Here is a 21257-nt window from a genome sequence, read left to right as displayed (position 1 = left end):
GGCTGGCGCTGGCGGCGCGCGTGCTTATCCTGCCCGATTAGCGTAACCCCCTTATTAGTATTACCGTCGGGTGTTTATCACGGCGGGATGCAGCGTGGGGCGGGCGATGTTGGGCCCACATGGCAGTGGCTGAGGATGGTGTAAATGCGCTCGAGGATATCTAAAGAGATATTCACACGTCGAGATCTTTTGACAGCGTACGTGTTTAGCCGGCTGCAATTAAGCAACCTTGGTCGGCAAGAAGGATCTGAATTAACAGCCAGGTGACGGGAAATTGATTACAATGTATTGTCCACGTGTTTATTGCTCATACTGTACGTACATCCGTCCGTCCTCCTATGACCAAGTGAAGCACCACGTACGACTATGTAACAGCTTAAGTCGTAGCTCACAGAAAACTTGTTTTTATAATTTTTTCTTAAATTTTTTTTGATACTTTTGTCTCAAAACTTTGTTCGGTAATTTTTTTATAATTTTTATCTCAAAACTTTTGAGTTAGAAAAGTTTTATAAGAAAACTTTCAAAAATAAAGTTGTGTAGAGAAAAACTTTCTAAAAAAAAAAAGTTTTGGCTGCGAGCTGCCCTCCTAATGCGCGCGGATTAGCACAGTCCCTGCTACGTCGTATCTGCAATGGTAGTTAGTTTTGTTGGGATAATAATAGTAGTAACTCTTATCTCACCCATCCAAGTTGTATCTCTATCACGGCAATAGTAATAATTTTGTTAGGACAAATTAATACCTCTTTGTGGCATTGTACTCCATATCAAACCCGTTCAAATCTTCCAACCCCGAATCTAGAGAACCTTTTGACCGCGCGCGAGCATGCAGCCGTTGGGATCATTCTTGATCCGCAAGTGGAGATCCATGCATCAACGTGGATATGGGAATTTGGCTATGGTTGTTAATTAGTGAGCATGAAGTCTTTATGTACTTTTAGTGTACATACTCCTATTTTGATAAGTGTTCAGAAAGGAGTATGCATATTTAAAAAAGTATATATATTTTTAGAAAAAAAATTACTTATAAAAGAAGTATATATATCTCATAAAATAGTATATATGTATCAAAAAGTAATATATACATTAAAAAGTATTATATACTTCAGTTATAATGAGATTAACTATAAATCAAACCAAAAATATATACTCCTGATAATACATACTAGTTTTCCCCTCTCTATATATGTGTAAGAGTCTATATATGTGTAAGAGCCTACACCAAGAGTTTTGTCAGGATATATATCTCTTATCCATTTAAGTCTCTGAACCTCGAATCTTTATCAGCTATAGCTAGATGATACGTTTTCCTAGTTTCATGACAGTTTTACTTGCGAAACAAGCCTCCTAATCTTGTTGCTTTCAAAATTCAAAGCAATATCTGCAATCGACCAACAAAGATAAATCATAAATACATCGAGTCATCATCCACAGTGTAACCAACAGTCTGCTCCTTTTTGCGAGGAAATGCTAGGCTAGCTAGACCCGGTCCAGAGAGGTTGTTTGGCCCAGCCCGGCAACCTGGCCCAACATCTAGCTTAGGATGACGACTTCATATATGAATGCTCAGAGCTAAGCTGGATTTGGACGATGCAAAGATAGAGGTTTTCGTGCAAAAACTGGCTTAGGCCATCTCTAATGGAATCGGCTTCTGGTCGTAAATCACTGTGCCGATGGAATCTCTGTCCTTTTGCTGCTCTCCTCTTCCGCATAAGGTCAGCAACAGAATCGGTTTCAGGTTCTTTTCCAGAGCTATAGGGATACGGCGGAAAGCCAAGTCTGGTAAATTTGTGGAAGGAAGCCGGTTCCTTTATCACCGTTCCTTAGTATGTGTGTGTGGTACGAGAGAAGGAGGAGAATAATAGAAGGTAGAAAATAAGATAACGGTTGGAGATGAAAAAAATAAAAGATGATCTAATAATATTAGAGGATAAATTTTTTATAATATCTGTTAGAGATAGCCTTGAAACTTAAGTATCACTTCGGCATAATCTAAACCAACGGACCTCATCTTGGACCAGAATTCCTCGAGGCGTTGAAATTGCAATCCAACACGCCTCGAAAAGCAAATTAAATATTCGAGTGTACTTGACAAAAGCAGACTTCGAGATGGAAACTCCAACTAAATCAATCAAGATGAGATCAAATATTTGAGTTAGAATCATCAAAGACGCTGGATTATGATGAGTAATCTGCTTTTGTCAAGTAATGTACTCGAGCGTCGAAGGTGGGTTACTGGATGAACTGACTCGTCGATGGAGCCTTAGAATCGTGCTGCATGTATCTGACGGGGAAGGCACAATTGCTTTCAGTTGCAGAATATATCCGGAAGATACAATTAATATGCAAACTATTTGTTGGCCACTCAAGAATAAGTTGGCTCGAAAGGACCCGTCTAAATCATCATTAGTTGCGAGAGAGTACAAGCGAAACAACATGCAGACAGACATCATCGAACGCGATTGGCATGTCGTGAGCGTCGTTATGCAGATGCATGCAGTTCGCATGAAGAGTGCATGCAGCACGGCGCACACATTTGTTTTCCTCAAACACGAAGATACACATGCACCGATACACGGCAGTTCCGTTGCAAACCCTGAGAAATTGCGTTCATTATAGTTACTTAGTTAAGTGTTCGTACGTTATAATAAAAATAAAAATATTAATAGAAATTTAAGATATAAAAATATGGATATAGACTTAGTAACATCAAACATAAATTCAAGATATAAAAATATGGATACTCATCGAAGCATCACTAAACGAATGCGTCAGGAACTATACCGTAGTTTGATTTAGAATAAGATAAAAAAATAAGAAGATTATCCACTAATTTTCTTTCTAATTTTTTTATTTATTTTCAGTAAGTAAAACATATCACATATCTAATTAGGGTCGGTTCTGAGATTTCGGTGACCTGAGACGAAACTAAAATAGGGCCTATTAAACATAAACATCAAAATATTTATATATCAATTGCAAATACAATATTTTTGGGCATTAAAACAATTGTCAAGGTGTCTTTTACGTGATTCTATCAACTCATTTCTTTTTTTCTTTCCTTTTATTGCTGCTAGATAGATGTTTTCTAGATATTATGCTATCACACAATGATAATTGGGTACAAACAATGCTGAAAATTAAAATAAAAAAAACATCAATAGTTGACAACTAGTGCAAAGCTGTAAAAGAATTCAATCAAATAAACGTAATTATCTGGTTGGGGATTAGCCCTTGATTCGATGGAACATGGGGACCATGCCTGCTGGCGATAAGGATGAGAAGAGGGGAGGGGAACGAGTGAACAATGGCTTACCACGATTGAGGTTGGAGATTAGACCTTCGTCAATTTTGGACGATTGATCTTAAGCTTTGGGAGGAGGAGGATCAGGTGAGCTGATGCAGACACATCATTTTGGACGAAACATGGAGAGGTAGAAAGGAGGGGAGGGGAACGAGCGATGATTGTGATCGCTGCTGCTACTGGGAATTAGGATCGATTTGACTGGAGTCGATGATGACATAACTATAGTACCACACGATTAGACTTGCACACGATGCTTTGTTAATTTGGAAACAATCCATCATCTATGATTTGGTTGGGTTAGGTTACTAGATAACATAATATTGGACCTTAAGCTATTAGTAGATATGAAAACTTACTTGGATTTGGTTGCTACTTGCGAGCACGCTGTGTAGCATACAGACTTAGACTTAGATTGATAGGTAGCAGGATAATACATATACCCAAGGGTCAACCTTGTATCTAGCCAATAACGAGATGAGAAGACTGAAAGACAAAAACAAATAATAAAAATAAGTAAATTATTTAAATTTTGAAGATTTTTATTAAATAGGAAGAGAGTAAGAGAAAATATGATATGAAAACTAACTCGTATTTTATACGGTAGAGATTGAGATTGACTATTGAATGGCAGAATCTATCATTCTCCTCCCATCATATGTTTCAGTTCCAGGTGAATCAGTAAGGCGTCGAACAGTTTCGCTGATCAAAATTCTTCCAGGGTTTAACAGTTCACAGGTGATTGTACAGCAATATAACATTACATTACATTACTAAGCTACAAAATCAGGGTGTACATGCGCAGAGGCATCAAATGGGAATTCTTTAACCACCCAAAAAAGGAGTGAAAACTCAATGGTCGTTACAGCAAGACTCCAATGTCGTTTGGCGGTATCAGTCTGGAACAGTTGATCAAGCGACAAATCCTATCCCTGCTCCTGCCTCGAACATTTGTACATTGCACAGCGTTCAGCATAAAGGTTTCCAACTTTCCATCGATCTGGCAGTCTGGTTGTGTCCCTTGATATAGCTTACAGTTTTCAGCTCTTCTCTGATTGGTGTATCCTCAGCTTTTTGGGAGGTGGTGTCATGAAAAGCTTCCTAACAGATGCAATAGGATCATCCTCCTGGAAATAAAACCAACTATGAGGTTGCGTTCTAAAGAGTAAAGATACAAGGCATGATTCAAAGAAAGGACACTACCTCATCGAGAAGGCTGATCTGAACCTCCAGTTGCGAGTCCCCATCAGATCTTTTATCCTCAGCATGTAACGCCGAGAGAGTCAGCCTCCATCCAGGCAAGGGTTCACCATCATCAGGGGAAATCCAAGGGCAGAATGTCCGGTGCTGCTTCATAGGATCGAACTCATTCATTCTGTCATACAGCCCTTGTTTTCCTGTCACAGAAAGACAGCATCAATTCAAGACTCATAGATAAGAAACATTATATGCATGCATAGTATTCAGTCTAATTCTGTAACATAATAGCACGAAATGAGTACATTTTTTATGACACAAGAGCAGCCCTCAGCACTGTACGTGCTACAGCCACACAGCTATTCTTTTGAATATGCTAATATATGGTTAGAAGTTCCCAAACTGTTACAACAATATGAAAGGTGGGCTTAACAACTAAAACGTTACTCCTACTATTTCCGTATTTTTTTCATTCCCTTCAATTTTCTCTTTACTTGTTTTATTGACTTCAATTCCTTTCACTTGTAACAACTACACAGAACATATAGGAATCAAATTATTATTACCTAATGTTTCAATTATGCAAAGAAACAAAAACAAATTCTTTACCTGATGGTCCATATGCACTTTTTTCCCTATTGACAAATGATTTTGTGATTGTGCCAACCTCAGTTGGCTTCGAGTTGTTTGCATCTGTCTCTACAAATTTCTCGCCATTAAGAGGTTCTTCACTTGCACACTGAACTGGCAGAAAGTCGGATTCTGACCCATGTCTGACCCTGAACTCGCCATTAAGAGTTTCTGGTTCTTCATTGGAAGCCTCATCCATATTGGTATCCTTATTTATGTCTGAATGTGAGCAGTCTTGTTTTGGTTCAGTGCTCACCTCCGAGTTTGCTAAGCTCTTTTCAGAATTATCTCCTGGCTGGTCATGCTTTGCTCCTATGGTGGATGTATTAACAATATTGGAGGTTGTATTATCACCTTCCAACATATGAGGCTGATCCATGCTTCTTTTGCGTTTCATGGGACCTGAGACATGTGAAGCAACAGGAACCATGTGGCTATCACTTCCAGAGGAAAACAATGTCCCACGGGAGTTCAAGTCAGCTTTCAAATGTCGACTGACAACAGGAAATGAAACTTTTGGTCGGAAACTCTGTCTAGTCGGTGGAGGACCACCGGCAATGGTGAAATTAAAACCAATGTTTGCATCCTTTGAATTTAGTCCACCGACTAGGTTCACATGTCCATTATCCTGATCATCTTGTCTATTAGAATCTGAAATCAGCTTAAAGAGTTGAAGAGGTCGTTCTACAAGCGAAAAAGGCCACAAGGCAACACATGCTCCACAAAATTGGCAATCTAAAACAACTGATAATGGATCATAATGCTGATCTTCTTGATTAGCATCTGCAGGTGCTGGAGCACCATTAACATCATTAGGTGAGTAAAGTATGACCCGATCCTCCATGGTCTTGCTTATTTGCTCTGGTTGGGCCAATTTAGAGGTAGAGTTGGCATCTGAATGAGATTTGGTTCCACAATCGATAGCATAAGGAAGTAGGCGGGGTTCCCATCCACACAAACTTATTATCTTCAGAGCCTGCTAGGAAGTGAAGCGTTAAGTTGGAAAGAGAGATCAATGATTTGATGTAGGAATGTGCAGTGAAATCACAAAAATAGAGACAAAAGGTTTCAAGGAATGAAGCATATCTTCATGACTAATATGGAATGCACAGCTAAATAGCAGAATTATTCCAATCGACCCAACATATAAGCTTGTAACAAAAAGAATCAAGTTCTTAAACATGCATACAGTAGGACCTTATATTATATGTTTGACGGAGATTATTTCATTAAGAACCTAAGAAACGTTTTATCTACATTACTATTTTTGAAGTAACAGCATATATTTTGTAGGTTTACATTTACTTCATCAGAGGTATTATGAACTTTTCCTAATAACATGGTATTGACTTTGACCAACAAAAGAAAAATATATGAAGCATGTTTCTGTGTGTGTCCCACAAGAGGTTAGATATCAACAGCTGAACATGATATCCAGTGAAGACATCAATAGGGTTTAACTAAGCAGAATCTATTCAGTTACACCGAAACTGCAGTTGGAAAGTTGCATATGTGCATTGTGCATGGTCAATATGACAATATCACATACTTATCACCTAAAAGTAATCCTTGGTAGGGCTCGGCATCTGGCTCATGTATAAAACATTTCAAGCAAAATCTCACAGCAACTCCACAAATAGATGAAGAGAAAATCACCTGATAATATGTGTCAGCATCTTGAAAAGAGTCATCTAAATCCTTGATTGTTGAGTCTTCAGTAAGCACAAACCCCCCTTTAAGGGCAACTGATGAAGATAACGGTTCTGATAGGAACTGCTCTAGCAGTGGACTCCTCTTTTTCATGATCTCCAGAGAAGAGCACGAAATTCTTGGAAGTGCTGAAAGTCGTAGCAGAGAGGAGAAAGATTTGTAGTAGTTCTCAACTAAAACAGGAGGAGGCGTTGGTGGAAATAAGGCAAGTGGTTCATCACATATGTTATCAATCCAGGGACACAGTAGTTTATGTCCAGTGTCCAACTTCAAGCTGAAAACAGCAGCAGCCTTTTCAACTGCACAAAACACAGCTCTTGATATATGAAATGAATACGCAAATCAAGCAAGTAAATGAAGCATGCAGGCTACTCTCTTACATTTAAAAAGGAATATGAATTATGATCATTCAATAAATCATCATTACAGAAACATTAAGAATGTAGAATTTGTTAACATAAAGTCGACATAGTAGTGTGTAAACTGTGTATTTCATATCCAATAAGAGAAGCACACAAGAGTTGCTGTCTTTAGTCATAGACTCATAGTTTCAGATGATTTGACACAGGTTAACACAGCAGAAAATGCACGCACCTTGCTGTGTTGTCCACGAGGAAGGAGTGGAGAACAGGAGTCGTGCCCCACAAGCTTCACATGTTATAATGTCAGGCTCAATGTTAGTCCATCCTCTTCTTGCACAATTAACAGGACTAATAACCTGAAAAAAAAAAAGAAGCAACCAGCTATCAACCACCAATATGAATCAAAGATACTTCACCTGAAATGCACAATCATCAACTGCAGTACAACATCGGTATACCATAAGGCCATAACCGTCACAGCTCTTAGGCCCTGTTTGTTTTAGCTGGAGATTGTGAAAAACAGATTGTGGATTGTGAAAAGCTGGATTGTTACAATTTAGATTGTAAAAGCTAGTAGCTGTTTGGCAACCTGAATTCTAAGGTGGGTAGATTGCTGCTTTTGGATGTCTATTGTCTGTAATGTCCTCATGTTTTGGGTTACTCACAGGCCAGTGACCAGTGGGGCTCACACGGGGGTGAGACGAGGGAGGCCAAGTATAAGGCCAGGTTCTCCGTTCGTGCGGCTCACATAGAAGAGAGAGAGAGAGAGAGAGAGAGAGAGAGAGAGATCGAAGGGGGAGAGAGAGGAGGCTGGAGGGAGAAAGGGAAGAGGCTGGTCGATCAGCTCGGTGATGACGCAGGCGCGGTGGCGAGGCACGCCGGCGAGACCGGTTGGCTAGGCCAACTGAGCGGTGCGGTGCCGGAGAGAGGAGGTCGGAGGGGAGGAAGAGGGAGGCGCAGGAGGGAAGTCGAAGGGAGGGGGAGAGAGAGAGCGGCGGTGGGATCCGGTGGAGCTTGTCGATAGGGAGGAGGTCCGGCCAGGGCGAGGTGGCGCGCGGTCGAGCAGCGACGCACGCGGGACAGCGCAGCGGCTAGGCATGAGCGCGAAGGGCGTGGCAATGATGACCGGGTCGGCGGGAAGGAGGTCCGGTCGGGGTGAGGTGGCGCGCGACCAAGCGGCGGCACACGCAGGACGGCGCGGCGGCTAAGCAGGAGCGCGAAGGGCGCAACGGCGACGATCGGGTCGGCGGGGAGGAGGCCCGGCCGGGGCGAGGTGTCGTGCAACTGAGCGACGGTGCACGCAGGACGGTGTGGCGGTTGCGCAGGAGCGCGAAGGGCGCGGCGGCAATGACCGGGATGACGGGCGACGCTGCGGAGCACTTCGGTGGCTGCGCGGGCTGAGCAACGGCGACCGGGATGGTGGGCCAGGAGGAGGTGGAGCTGGTGCCCATGCACAGGAGCGGCAGCAATGCGATGAGGAGTGGCAGGTGGGTAATTTTGATGGACAATCCATGAAAAAGCTATGAGAGACTGGATTGTTGGATTGTTACAATCCAACAATTAGATTGTTATAATCTGGAGCTAGAAGTGGTCCGTTTGTTTCAGCTTGGGATTATAGAAGCTAGAATCTACAATCCCAAGCTGAAACAAACTGGGCCTTAACCAACCCTCACACACAATAAATCATCACACACTCGAGCAATCCATGAATTTCCAAAACATACCAAACATTCAATCACATTTTATCAGGTGTGTTAAGTGAAATCGCCGCAAACTCTTTTGGTCTACAACATTTCACTCATAACCATCATTCTGTCACAAAGCACGTGGACCATCTCAATTAGGAGTTACAAGTTTCTCAAAATCAGTGGCCAGAGCTCACTGGAACCGTGCAACGCCACAAATCCACCAAGCAACATGCCAACATGAAGGGTCAAAACGGGTAACAGGGATGGGATGTACCTTGGGCTTGGCGAACCAGGTCATGGCCTTGAATGACGCAAGCCGGCACATGAGGTCGGCCCGGTCCCAGGGACGGCATGGAGGCGGCGGCGAGATCGCCGCCATGGCCGCCACCTGCGGCGGGAGCCGCGACCCGCGCACCACACCGAACCTCCTCCCCGCCTGCGCCGCCCTCGCGGAGCTGCCGCACCAGATCAGATCAAACCCACGTCAAAGCGGATAGAGAGAGAGAAGGCACGCGAGAGGCACGAGCAAGGATAGGGCAAAACCTTGGAGCTAGGGCCGAGGAGGAGGGGGGCTTGGAGCCGCCGGTGCTGGGGTTGTTGGGCTTGGGCTTGGGGAAGTGGTAGAGCTTGTCCATGGTCTTCTTGAGGCGCCGCTCCGAGTCGGCGCCGATGTCCCCGCCTCCACTGCCGCCGCCGGCCATCGGGGTGGCGCGAGGTGGGGGATCGGCGGTGGAGACGACGATGGGGTGGTGATGCGTGTGCTTCAGTGCTTCCAAGCTGCAGCCGCTGCCTGCCATAAGGCGGAGGGGTGGGGGCCGTGGGGCGCCCGTACTAGCGACGCGGGCTGAACCCAAGCCGAGGAGGGGTGGCGTCCCGCCTGGGCTCTCGGGCTCTGAAATAATTGGGACGTGTTCGCCTCGTGGCTTTAATTGGGCTTTGCCTGTGTACGTTACTGGGTGGGTCCAACTGGTTTGAGACGGTGTTTGGGCAATTGGGCTGATGGGTCTTGTGAAGGGACAAGGAGTCGATTAGGCCTGCTAATGGGTCAGGTTTGTTTGGGTTGAAAGGGTTGGGTTCTCGTTTGGGTTCTGTCTGGACAGGTTCAAACGGGTTAAACTGCAGATTGGGTTGGGACGGGATGGCTTAGGGCTAGACTTCAGCTCACAAAATGGGTTTAACCTACGACTTCGGCTCACCAAATGGGTTCAACACATGGGTTGAACCCATGGCAACACATTTTGACGCAACGTGGCGTAAGAGGCAAAGGCATGCGATGACGCTGAAGACTGGTTGGATGGTGCCAAAACGTGTGACGACGTCGGACCTTTTGAGGTGCTTGGGTCGACAATGGTGAGCTCCGCGAGTTGCTTGGAGGAAATTGCATTCTTGGCCTTCATCACCTCGCAGTGCTACCCTACGCCCCATCTTGCTTCCTCTTGATTCTGCCTCCACCTATGGCCCCTATCTTGGAGCCGATCTTGTTGAAGCTGCTGCCCACGAGCGCTAGATCATGGGGGGAGGCGGAAGTCCACTTTAGATCTATTGCTAGCTTGCTCGTGTACACCAAAGTGACCTGAGCGAAGAAGGAAGGCGTGGAGAAGTGATGTTAGTGTCCAGCTCGCTCTCCATTCGGTTAGAGAACAAGCGAGGAGGTGGCGTAATTTTGGGCGACGATGCCACTATGTATGCTCAGGTGAGAGAAAAGATGGGAGAATGAGAAGAGGAAATAGGAACAACGAGAAAGAGGATGAGAGAGAGAATGCTTAATGTGAGGTTAAAAAAGATCGGGCCCATTGGCCGCCCCACCTTTGCTCCTTAATTTGCAATTGTACAACATGTGGATTTTTCAGATCCGTTTGGGTTGAAACCATGAGTTCACCCACGGATTATATCCATTGTTGGGTTGGTCTGGGTGGAAGCAACGTGGTGGCCTGGGTTGGTTGGGGTTGAGGAATCAATTTTGTGGGTTGTGTTGGGTTAGGGGAATGGGATGATTTCATTTGGGTTGGGATGGGTTGGATGCGGGTTGGGTTTTGACCCATTAGCTAAGGAGATCAAAAGTTCAAAACACTTGTACTTGTAAGTTAAGCTAAAAAAGTGAATGTACCGTCTTGATGGGGAGGTACTTCAAGGCTTGTACAAGTACGTCAAAACGATTAAAAGACGTGAAAATGGCTTGAATTTTGAAGTCTGTATTAAATATCTCAAATTTTGACACTGGTAAAATAAAAGTGATTCCATTTCTTGTGAGTGATGATTTTTGTGGCCAATAATGCAATGCATTTAAAGCTTAATTAAAAAGTTAATCATATCATACAACACACAAGATCAAAATATAGCTTTTACTCTAGAATTACACCATGCGGTTGAGTGCATCCACAACACCATGTCCTGTTTCGCCAATGAAAACCTATCTCCGTTTGTGCCTCATCAGATGCCAATGCCGTCGTCACAAAAAATTTAGAGGCTATGTTCAACTCCACCAAAATAGATTATAATAGAGATTTCAAATGCTGGACTCCAAACTTTCTTCAATTGAAAATTCCTAGACTTTTCACATTAGAATTCCGAACTTTTTAATCCAAACTTGGAAAGTTTTTATGAAGAAGGCATACTTTTAACTGAAATTTAGTTAACATCAATGGAGTAGTTCGTTGAGACACTTTTTGAGCGCATGTTGAAGCAACATTGATAGTTGTTGATAGTGGCACTACTTGAACTAGTACAAGAAGCGGCACAATGAAGAAGTGCTGGGAACAATGTTAGTACTGGAGGCTATTGGGGGTATGGTTTTGCATGGAGAAAAAATAAATGTAATGGAGGTAATTGCTTTGCATCTATTTTGGTGATAACTCATAAGCTTATTATTTGGAAAAGGATAGTAGTATCTAGAAATTTGAAATGTCCTATCAATGCACAAAGATGCATGTTCCATTCTTTTTTTTAAAGTTATTTTGCGCATCATACTATCTTGAATATACATACTTTATTATCTTATGTCCAACTTTGACCTTTTTCTTATTACATGTTAGGGAAAAACAGGAAGAATATAACGAATAAGAAAGAATTTATAATACTTCCATATTCACTTAACTACAAATCAAAAAATTATTATGTATAGCAATGTCAAAGTTAATTACATGTGTAGTAGAGAGACAAGTAAAAGAGACTAAAGAGGCACTAAATAGGTAGCCACAATCAAACGAGATACTCCACTTTCTATTCTGTCACTAAAAGAAATAGACACCATGTATCGACGCTTTGAGCTACGATTCCACCCATTCTGACTTCTACCTATTGAAAATACGTCACTTGAAGCAATAAAAAAATGAATCAAATTAAAGTTAGCACCACCACATTCATTAAGATTTTGGACAACCTAAGAGCAAGATTTCACGTATCATACAAAATTCGAACTGAAATTGTTAGAACTTAAAAGCGGCAGTAGTGCTTTCAAAAACCTATTTTTTGGTGCTCCTCACAAATCAGATCAGACCAGACCGCTCATCATCTCCTAATCCAGTGTATCATCATTATACCGTGATTATCTATACCCGTCTAAAATAGACATGTTGTGGTAGACCTGAACAATCTCTACTGTACGTCTTATACCATCAAATAATTCATAATCAAAGTTAGTCCCACATCTTCTCTCCTCTCATATATAATATGAAAATTCACAATCAATTAGCCAATTAATAATCGATCTACTCCCCACACGTCATCCTTGATTGCATTCTTTCATTGCAGCGTGCTTTCTTTTCTTCTGCCAATCTATTTTCAAAAATTAAATCAAGATAAATGATCATTCACATAATTAAAGGCCATCTCGTCAACATCATCCATCTTCACGTCTCACGACCACCTTGATTCAATCATGTTATATGTAAATCCCTATTTTACTATGCTATATTCTTTTACTTCTTTAGGTTATTATATTTTGAATTAATTATATGTAGATTTTTTTTTTACCGTCAAAAAGTGGCTTCGCTTATTTGCTACTTTAGCCCATAGTCATTGACTCAGATGTTCCCATAATTTATTGACATGAAGAGTTTCATAATCAAAAGGCTAATCTTTTCAATAACAAATTAACAATCCCTACCATATATCACTCCATCTCTCTTCCTCTCTTCTCCAACCACCCGCCCTCAAACTCCACGACCCATGTCTGTAATCCATTTGCCTCTCTCGTTGAACGTCGCATCTCTTTCCTCTCCTCACCCCCACGCCCGCCTCTCCTGCCCTCCTCTCCCCTCTCACCATCACAATCGCCTGCCTGCTCACACCTCTCCTACCCCCAGGCGCCTGCTCGCCCGCCACCTACCAATTGCCTCCCACCGCCTGCCCCTGTCACCCCCCCTCCCGCTCCTAGATCTCACTTGCCCTCCTATGCCCCCCCACCGCCCACCAAACGCCTCCCACTACCTGCCCGCCTGCTCTTTCCTTCTCCTGCGTCGGCAGCCACTATCTCCTGCGATGATCAAGGCAAGGCCAAACATGATCCCCATCTACGCCTCATGCCGTCATCGTTGGGATCAGACTCGGGCCTCCGTCGGTCCTTGTGTTCAGGTCGTCGTTAGGCTACATCTCAGGCCGCCTTCGCCGCACTAGACCGCCAACACCACCGACCCCTTGATACGCCCGCCTGTGTGACAACGCCTTCATCGTCCTGGTCAGCCACCGCGCCACCCGCCATTCTACCCATGTGTCCGCCTCTATGTCTCCAGTCTCCGTTGTTAGGAGGTTGTGCCTCCCCTTTCTCCACACGCCTCCTGACGTGCCCCTTTGTTTTTGATGTGACCCTGAGTTAATTGAGCTTTCCCTACTTGTTTTTGCTGCGATCAGGAATAGATCACCTCTAGTGAAATCAGAGGTTAACATTTTGTTCTTAATTACAGGTGCCATTGAATACCTTAGGTGTGTATATCTCTAATCAAACAAGTAGACTCTTTTCACTGTCCCAGATCAATTAAGCATGTAATAGCATCCATTTGTCTTTCCTTAATATTTGGATTATGCCTGCATATCTACCCTGTTTCCAGTTATTTCTTTTTGAACCCTTTTGTATACCATAGTTGCATTTGTTCCCTGACCCCGTTATTTATTTTTGTATTTTTTTAAAATTTGTTTGGATATCAAACATCAGGGTGACGTAGCAATGCTATCATGATTCTTGATGTGTGGTTTAATTTAAAACATTGACAGTCTCTTCTATTTGATTTAACTTACAATGCTAATATTCCTATGCACCAGATAAAATATTTTTTATTCAGGACTGTAATTTATCTCTATCTTGGTGACTACCAGGGTCATGCCTCGCAAAGGATGCGAAAAAACTGTCAGGGAAAAATTGTTTAGGCTAAAAGAGAAGTCTTATGCTAGCTGGTGTGGAAGAGCACGAGTAGCAGAAACTCAACAACTGCTCAGTTTGTTATTCGTGGCTAGCCAGTTTGCTCCAGTCAAGGCTCTAAATGCAGCTTCTCCTTTGATATTGCAATCTGATCAGTTTCAAAGTTTAAAAGGTAACGATGGAACTTATAGTGCACATTGCTTGCCGTATGCATGAAAAACTTGAACATACAGGCTACTAAATGTCACAGTCATCATGTAATTTGAGCTTAAACTCAGTAGAAATTATTTATGTTAATGCTAATGTACTGCCCATTTACATTATTCATGGCCAAATTTTCATCTTCATGCACATGTATTGTACATGTTTGTAATTGACGAATTCCTTGCATTAGTCAGCTGGGCCTATTTGATTGGTTTTGCTTAACTGAAGTAATATAAGAGTTCAGTAACAGACTGATCTGCCCTTTAATATAAAGGAAACTGTCTAGGATACTAACAGAATAGCACATGCATAATTGACTTAATCTCAAACCACATTGTTTAGGAATCCCACTATTCAATCATTGAAGTTTTTCTTAACGAATTGTATGAAGCTGAAGCATTTATGTACTGGGCTGCAACTCAAAGTGCTTGTGTGATTTTAACTTATGTTTCAGAGAAGTTACTAGTAACCAAATCTTAACTTTCCATTCGTTGACATTTATCCAATACCATGCAATGTTCTTAATAAGTTTTGACTTTATATCACAGAAAAAAACAAAAGGAAAATTAAAAATACATAAGGAGAGGGTGATATCCCAGCAACTAGCGAGAAAAAAAGGGTCATTTCTTTCCTTTTGGTGCTGCTTTCTTCTTTTATTTTATTTTATTTTACAAAGTAACACATCCACATGGACAAATATATCCAATTTGGTTATGTAAAGAAATGTCTTAGTTACAGTATCTCAGAATGTGCAAATTATATCAATGGGTTTCTACTTTCTACCAGAACGTTGCAGAGGACATTACTCGATGTAATTGACATTGGTTTCTGAAAATGATTGTTGGTTCCCTGTCTTACTTGATGCAATTGTCTTAATTCATTTTGATTATCATGACACAAGCAAACAATGCCTGATATTTATATTCCGCATATGGCTGGAGCGACCGAAGTGGAGTTACAAGGCGTCAGGACACAACGGAATATTTGGACTCAAGAGCTACTAGATAAGGCATATAAGGCAATGTGTTATTGGAGAAAGCGGGGAACATACACAGTTGGGTTATTCGGTCAGAGGAGCTGAGTTGCTGTTTTACCCAAAAAACTCTACTTTTCAATCAGTAAGAACATTACATACAAAGATGTTCTTGTATATAAGGGTGTGATTGGTTTTCTGCATAGATCTCTTACGTATGGACCGTATATACGGGTTGAGTGAAAGCAGATTGAACGGAATCATATTAGTTGAAAAGAACAATGTTTAGTTAGTTATATTTGTCTAGATAAATTGAGTTAAGTTGCTGTTTGGTTGACTGAATATGATGCTATATGAGCGGATGCAAGAGTTAAGATTGTGATTGGTTGCTCATATGAAAGTAATTTTTTTATATTGACACGTGGATCCTCCTGTATGTGCAAATGTAGGAGCCTACATCCACTAGATCAAGCTGTGTTAAGCTTTCCTCTTGAGATAGGTTGTGGACGTACATTTACATTCACTGAGCTAGATTGAAACAATGCATACAAATAACCAAAAATGTTTCTTTCTAAAATTATAGCATCCACTGAACCAGGTTGCCCTCATACGAGTAATCAATCAAACCCTAAATGTTTCTAAGATGTTATTATGAAGATGTTAGATAAGAAATTAAGAGTCATATCATTGTTTTAATGTTGGATCTTAGATATCATAGAGCACTATTATTCTATGAATTAAATATTACTTTAGTATCATATTAGGCTCCGTTACAATGCACACATATTGTACTAATTTATATATAAAACATGTGTACAGTTGCTAATCACGCCATACATGAGCTGCGGGCCCGCACGTCAGCGTAAGCCAGGGCCACGCGAGAGGTACGCAGTACGCACTCGACCGTTGGAGCCCGATCCCTCCCCAGGATTTCAAACCGTCACGCACCCTCTGTCCGTCCCCCGTCTCCGTCCCGATCCGACGGCAACGGCGCACCCTGGTCGGCTGGTCCCCCGCACCTCGTTCCCCAGCTACGGCCCTACTGTTTACTACACGCCTTCTTCCTCTCTGCCTCTCAGATCAAGAAACCCCAACCCCAATCGAGCAAGAAATTTGCCGAAATCTCGAGGTTTTTTTCCTGCCTCGGTGTTGGGAATTCTGCGATTTGGTGCGCTGATTCGAGCACTTTGTCGGGAATACGAGGAAGATTTCCAAGAAAGCTCGCGCAAGTTCGCTTCCTTGGATCTTTTGAGGAGCGGCTGGGTTCGATGCTGAGGCGGAGCAGCTTGTGATATTCAGATCTGGTGTGAGGAGAAGATGCCGGTCGCGACGCGGTCGCGGGCCACCCCTGCGTCCTGCGACAGCGCGGGCGCGGAGGCGTGGGTCTCGGCGTCAGCGGCGCCGGCTCTAGGGCACGACGGCGGGGCGCGGCGTGACGGCATGGAGAGCCACCACCACCACGGGCTCAAGGAGAAGATGCGCGCCCTCACCCTGCTCTACGAGCAGCACAAGCAGCAGCTCGCCGCGTCGCAGGGTGGTGCGGCCGCCGCGCGGCAACACCGCCGCAGCATCCAGCACCTCAACGCGGAAGAGGAGGCCAATGACGAGAACGCCGAGGAGGTCGATGGCAAGGGGGCCGAGGGCCACCGCGACGCTTCCGCTCCGGTGCCCGAGGCGGCGGTGCTGAAGGAGAACGTGGCGCCTCAGGAGGGGCGAGCCCCTTCTAAGAACAACCACCTCGTCGTGTTCACCAGACCGGCGGAGCCGCAGGAGAAGGAGAACATGGTGGGCCGCGCCGGTAACGCCATGTCCTGCCCCATCAAGAAGATGGCCCCAGCGCTCCCGGCGCCGGCGGCGAGGAAGCTCTCGCTGGGAGGCGGCGTGGGCGGCAAGCTGAAGGCCGTCGGGGAAGCCGCGGCTGGCAACATCGAAGTGGTGGAGAGCCGGATCCTGGTGTTCGTGAGGCTGCGGCCGATGTCAAGGAAGGAGAAGGAGGCGGGGTCGAGGAGCTGCGTCAAGATCGTCAATAAGAAGGACGTTTACCTCACGGAGTTCGCCTCCGAGAATGACTACCTCCGGCTGAAGCGCGTTCGCGGCCGCCATTTCTGCTTCGACTCCGCCTTCCCTGACTCGACGACGCAGGCAGAAGTCTACAGCACCTCGTAAGAGCACAACCATCCCATGGCTACATGCAAATGTAGCACCCAATTTTCAATCAGATGCGCATACTTCAGACTATTATTTGCTTATCTTGTTAAGATAAGAAAAAGACAACAAAATTCAGACTATTATTTGCTTATCTAATGATGGCAATGAAATCTGCTGATGAAACTGCACAAATTGATAAGATTACATTGATCATGTTGCATAATAGCAGCTCACAATTCATGAGAACTATAGTAGTATTACTCAGTTGCAATTGATAGGCTTCCATTTCTGGTCCTGCAGAACAGCTGATCTTGTGGAGGGTGTCCTGCAAGGTAGGAATGGGACAGTGTTCTGTTATGGAGCTACAGGGGCCGGCAAGACTTACACGATGCTTGGGACAATGGAAAACCCCGGCGTAATGGTGCTTGCAATCAAGGATCTGTTCTCCAAGGTGAAGCAGAGGAGCCACGACGGCAACCACTCAATTCAGCTGTCGTACCTCGAGATATACAATGAGACGGTGAGAGACTTGCTGTCTCCTGGTAGACCCCTCCACCTGAGAGAAGATAAGCAGGTACGTGAGCTGAAATGCTTAACCATGTTATAAGTTATAACTATTAAAGCAAGTTCCATTCAGTGAATTTAATTACCATTGGTGACTCCTAGCTAGCTGTTTGTATTGAATATGGTAAAAAAGTAATCCTTGTTGTAGAAAAGAAGGCAAATTACATTGAGCAGTCAAATGCATCTTTTTTGTACATATTTTCTCCATATGTTTTGACAAGCCTTTTTAGTAATGCTATTCTAATCTAATAGAAAAATGTTTTGTGACATTTCAGGGAGCTATTGCTGCGGGTCTTACTCACTATAGAGCATACTCCACAGACGAGGTAATGAGTTATTTCTTAGGCATGCTGAGCTTACAGTGGCTTTCAAGCAAAATGGTAGGAATATTCTTACGTAAATATATGCTTATTTTGTAGGTTATGAAATTACTTCAGCAAGGTAACAAGAATCGAACAACTGAACCGACTAGAGTAAATGAGACCTCATCGCGCTCTCATGCGATACTGCAGGTAGAATTCTTACATACACCTTTGAAATCCTGTGGTGAATAATTCCTAGAGTAAATCCACTCACCACCTTTGAAAATTTGCAGGTTGTTGTAGAATATAGATTCATGGATGGAATTAACATAGTAACACGAGTTGGAAAACTCTCTCTCATCGATCTTGCTGGATCAGAAAGAGCTATAGCAACCGACCAACGAACACAGAGGTCGATGGAAGGAGCAAACATTAACCGCTCTCTTCTTGCACTCAGCAGCTGCATCAATGCCCTCGTGGAGGGGAAGAAGCACATACCATATCGCAATTCCAAACTGACGCAACTCCTCAAGGATTCGCTCGGAGGATCCTGCAACACCGTCATGATTGCCAACATTAGCCCCTCCAATATTTCCTTTGGTGAGACACAGAACACGCTTCATTGGGCTGATCGTGCCAAGGAGATAAAAACAAAGGTCTGAAACTGTCATCTTGTGAATAAAACATTGTACATTCTACTCACTAGAACACATGATAAATTGGAAATCTTTCAATTTTGTAGGCACTTACTGCAGCTACTGAGGAGGTTTTGAATGTACCAGATTCTGAAACTGATCAGGCTAAGCTGGTACTGGAGCTGCAGAAGGAAAATAGTGTGCTGAGGGAGCAGTTGGTAAAGCAGCAACAGAAGCTACTGACAGTTCAGGCTCAGTCGCTTGCTTCCAACACCTCGCCACAACAGTGTCCCGCTCCCTCGCCTCACATTTCAACTCCATGCTCAACCCAAAGAAAGGTCAAGCGATCTATCTTGGCTGGGAACTGCTTCAGCACGCCAGGTTCCAAGAGGCCTGCAGCTGACAACGCACAGGTCAGGGAGCTGCAGAGGAAAGTGAAGACATTGGAGGCTGAGATAGAGAAGATAAAGAAAGACCACATAATGCAGCTCAAACAGAAGGACGAGTTCATCCGTGAAATGATCAACAGGAAGGCTTCTAACAACTGTGAAGCGGAGAGATGTGAGGGAAGAGTCATCACGAGGGCGAGCTCGCGAAAGGCGCAGAGAGATGCATCAGCTGCAGGCGAGCTGAGAAGCGCGAGCCACAGGTTCACATCACCAGCGCCGACCGCTAAGAAGCGTACGTTCTGGGACATTGGATGTAACAGCCCTTCAGTTCTTGCTGCCAATGGAAGAAAGACTCGAAGCCATATAGCTGCAGAGACACCGAAGAAAGCCCCTTCCATGCTGCTTCAGGTATAGGCATATAGCCCTTCAGTTCATGCTGCCAACGGCAGAAAGACAGCTTCACACGAGATTAATGCTGGAGGCTTATGAGTATTTATGTTTTTGTTTTTTATCGGGGGCCTCATATTGCATTTCACTTCCTTTCAGCCGGGATTTGCACGGCAAAGAGGGAACCATTGGGACATTTAACATGCACAGGAGAAGACTGCCTACAGCGGGTAGAGATGCTCATATTATTTTTCCTACCATTTTCAACTTTGTTAATTGGAGTTTAGTTGAAATCCATGTATTGTAGTTTGATTTCAGTTTGCATGAGCAAATTGAACCAGCATAGTGTTTTTTAGCTTTGTTAATCCATTTGAATTATTGGAACTGTAAAACATTTGGTCAGGAGAGAGAGAGAGACATGAGCTGATTTTTAAATTAACTTAAGACCCAGTTTTCCTTAGCTTTTAGCATCTCTCTGAAGCTTATACCTTTTTCCTTCTCGTTGTTGTAAAAATAGGAAGTTGGCGATAATTCTGTGCCAACTTGGGGGCATTGCTGTTCTTCATTGTCTAGTGTTCATTCTCGTCAGTTCTGGTAGCAATATTTTGTGTGAAGGCTATCTGAATGGAGATCATAAACATTTCATATCACTTGTACACTAATCTGCCCAAGATAACAAAATGAATATCCTAGATTTTTAAGAACAGACGTACTCTGCGTAATCAAGCCAAACTAATTGTTGGAAGGCCTCTTGCAGCAGTAAAGAGCAAATATAGACATTGTTGCAACTTGCAAATTACATGGTCATCATACAAGTATCAATTTGTCAAGTTATTTCACTAAGTTGAAGACAGAGTTTGCCTCCTCTTCAGCCATATTCTCTTGCTAGGTATACAATCTTTAATTGTTTCCATCACTTCTTCCCTCTGTAACAATACATTGCCACTGCTCCTCAACTGTAACATCCCAGTTTTCGAACAAAATTCAAATCTCAAAATTTGTTCAAAAGAAATCAGTTCAAATCTACTTTCAAACCTATTTCCAAAAAAATCAAATCTTTTCTCCTCTTCTTAGGCTCAAATCAGCCCTTCCTCTCAAAGCCCAACCCACCTCTTCTTTTTCTTTTCCCCCGGCCGACCCATTTCCTTTCCTCTTCTCCTGGCCCATCTCTCTCTTCTCTTTCTTTCACCGCGGCCCAGCCTAGCTAGCCCATCACCTCTTTCTTCTTCCTCCTCTAGCTCCTGCGCCTACGCTTGCCTCCAACCACCGGACCCTGCCGCCCACCTAACTCTGCCATCACCACCGCACCACCACCAAGGTCCCGTGCCACTCCTCTCACAATCACCGCATGACGACCGTGCCCGGGAGCTCCGCCGGCCCTAGCACACATGCGAAGAATTAGAACACCACCTCG

At 43.6% G+C, this 21257-nt stretch overlaps 2 protein-coding genes across 2 annotated transcripts; one reads left to right on the top strand and one right to left on the bottom strand.

Annotated features, from left to right (window-relative positions):
- Positions 1–3998: 3998 nt before the first annotated feature.
- On the bottom strand, positions 3999–9706 carry LOC133906618 (uncharacterized). Its single transcript, XM_062348577.1, has 7 exons — positions 9432–9706; positions 9163–9343; positions 7433–7556; positions 6785–7137; positions 5108–6104; positions 4505–4698; positions 3999–4428 (listed from the first exon to the last, which is right to left on the bottom strand). The coding sequence occupies exons 1-7, from the start codon at positions 9683–9685 to the stop codon at positions 4342–4344; spliced, it is 2190 nt and encodes a 729-aa protein (XP_062204561.1). The 5' UTR covers positions 9686–9706; the 3' UTR covers positions 3999–4341.
- A 3626-nt stretch (positions 9707–13332) lies between these two features.
- On the top strand, positions 13333–20408 carry LOC133906611 (kinesin-like protein KIN-8A). Its single transcript, XM_062348566.1, has 8 exons — positions 13333–14413; positions 16238–17580; positions 17867–18140; positions 18406–18456; positions 18550–18642; positions 18726–19088; positions 19175–19864; positions 20003–20408. The coding sequence occupies exons 2-8, from the start codon at positions 16736–16738 to the stop codon at positions 20042–20044; spliced, it is 2358 nt and encodes a 785-aa protein (XP_062204550.1). The 5' UTR covers positions 13333–14413; positions 16238–16735; the 3' UTR covers positions 20045–20408.
- The last annotated feature ends 849 nt before the right edge of the window (positions 20409–21257 follow it).

Source organism: Phragmites australis, chromosome 2 (assembly GCF_958298935.1).
Source record: "Phragmites australis chromosome 2, lpPhrAust1.1, whole genome shotgun sequence".
In the NCBI taxonomy this organism is placed as follows: Eukaryota; Viridiplantae; Streptophyta; class Magnoliopsida; order Poales; family Poaceae; genus Phragmites; species Phragmites australis.
Note: the sequence above shows the minus strand (reverse complement) of the source record. Positions and strands in the feature narration are given on the sequence as shown.

What these genes read in the sequence shown, in the direction of transcription:
- LOC133906618 (XM_062348577.1), bottom strand. Translation starts at nt 9,685, where the DNA reads ATGGCAGGCAGCGGCTGCAGCTTGGAAGCACTGAAGCACACGCATCAC. An exon ending in ATGCTGACACATATTATCAG is followed by an intron (nt 6,105 to 6,784) that starts GTGATTTTCTCT and finishes ACTTCCTAGCAG; the next exon opens with GCTCTGAAGATAATAAGTTT. An exon ending in AAGTGCATATGGACCATCAG is followed by an intron (nt 4,699 to 5,107) that starts GTAAAGAATTTG and finishes TTTCTGTGACAG; the next exon opens with GAAAACAAGGGCTGTATGAC.
- LOC133906611 (XM_062348566.1), top strand. Translation starts at nt 16,736, where the DNA reads ATGCCGGTCGCGACGCGGTCGCGGGCCACCCCTGCGTCCTGCGACAGC. An exon ending in GAGCATACTCCACAGACGAG is followed by an intron (nt 18,457 to 18,549) that starts GTAATGAGTTAT and finishes CTTATTTTGTAG; the next exon opens with GTTATGAAATTACTTCAGCA. An exon ending in CCCCTTCCATGCTGCTTCAG is followed by an intron (nt 19,865 to 20,002) that starts GTATAGGCATAT and finishes ACTTCCTTTCAG; the next exon opens with CCGGGATTTGCACGGCAAAG.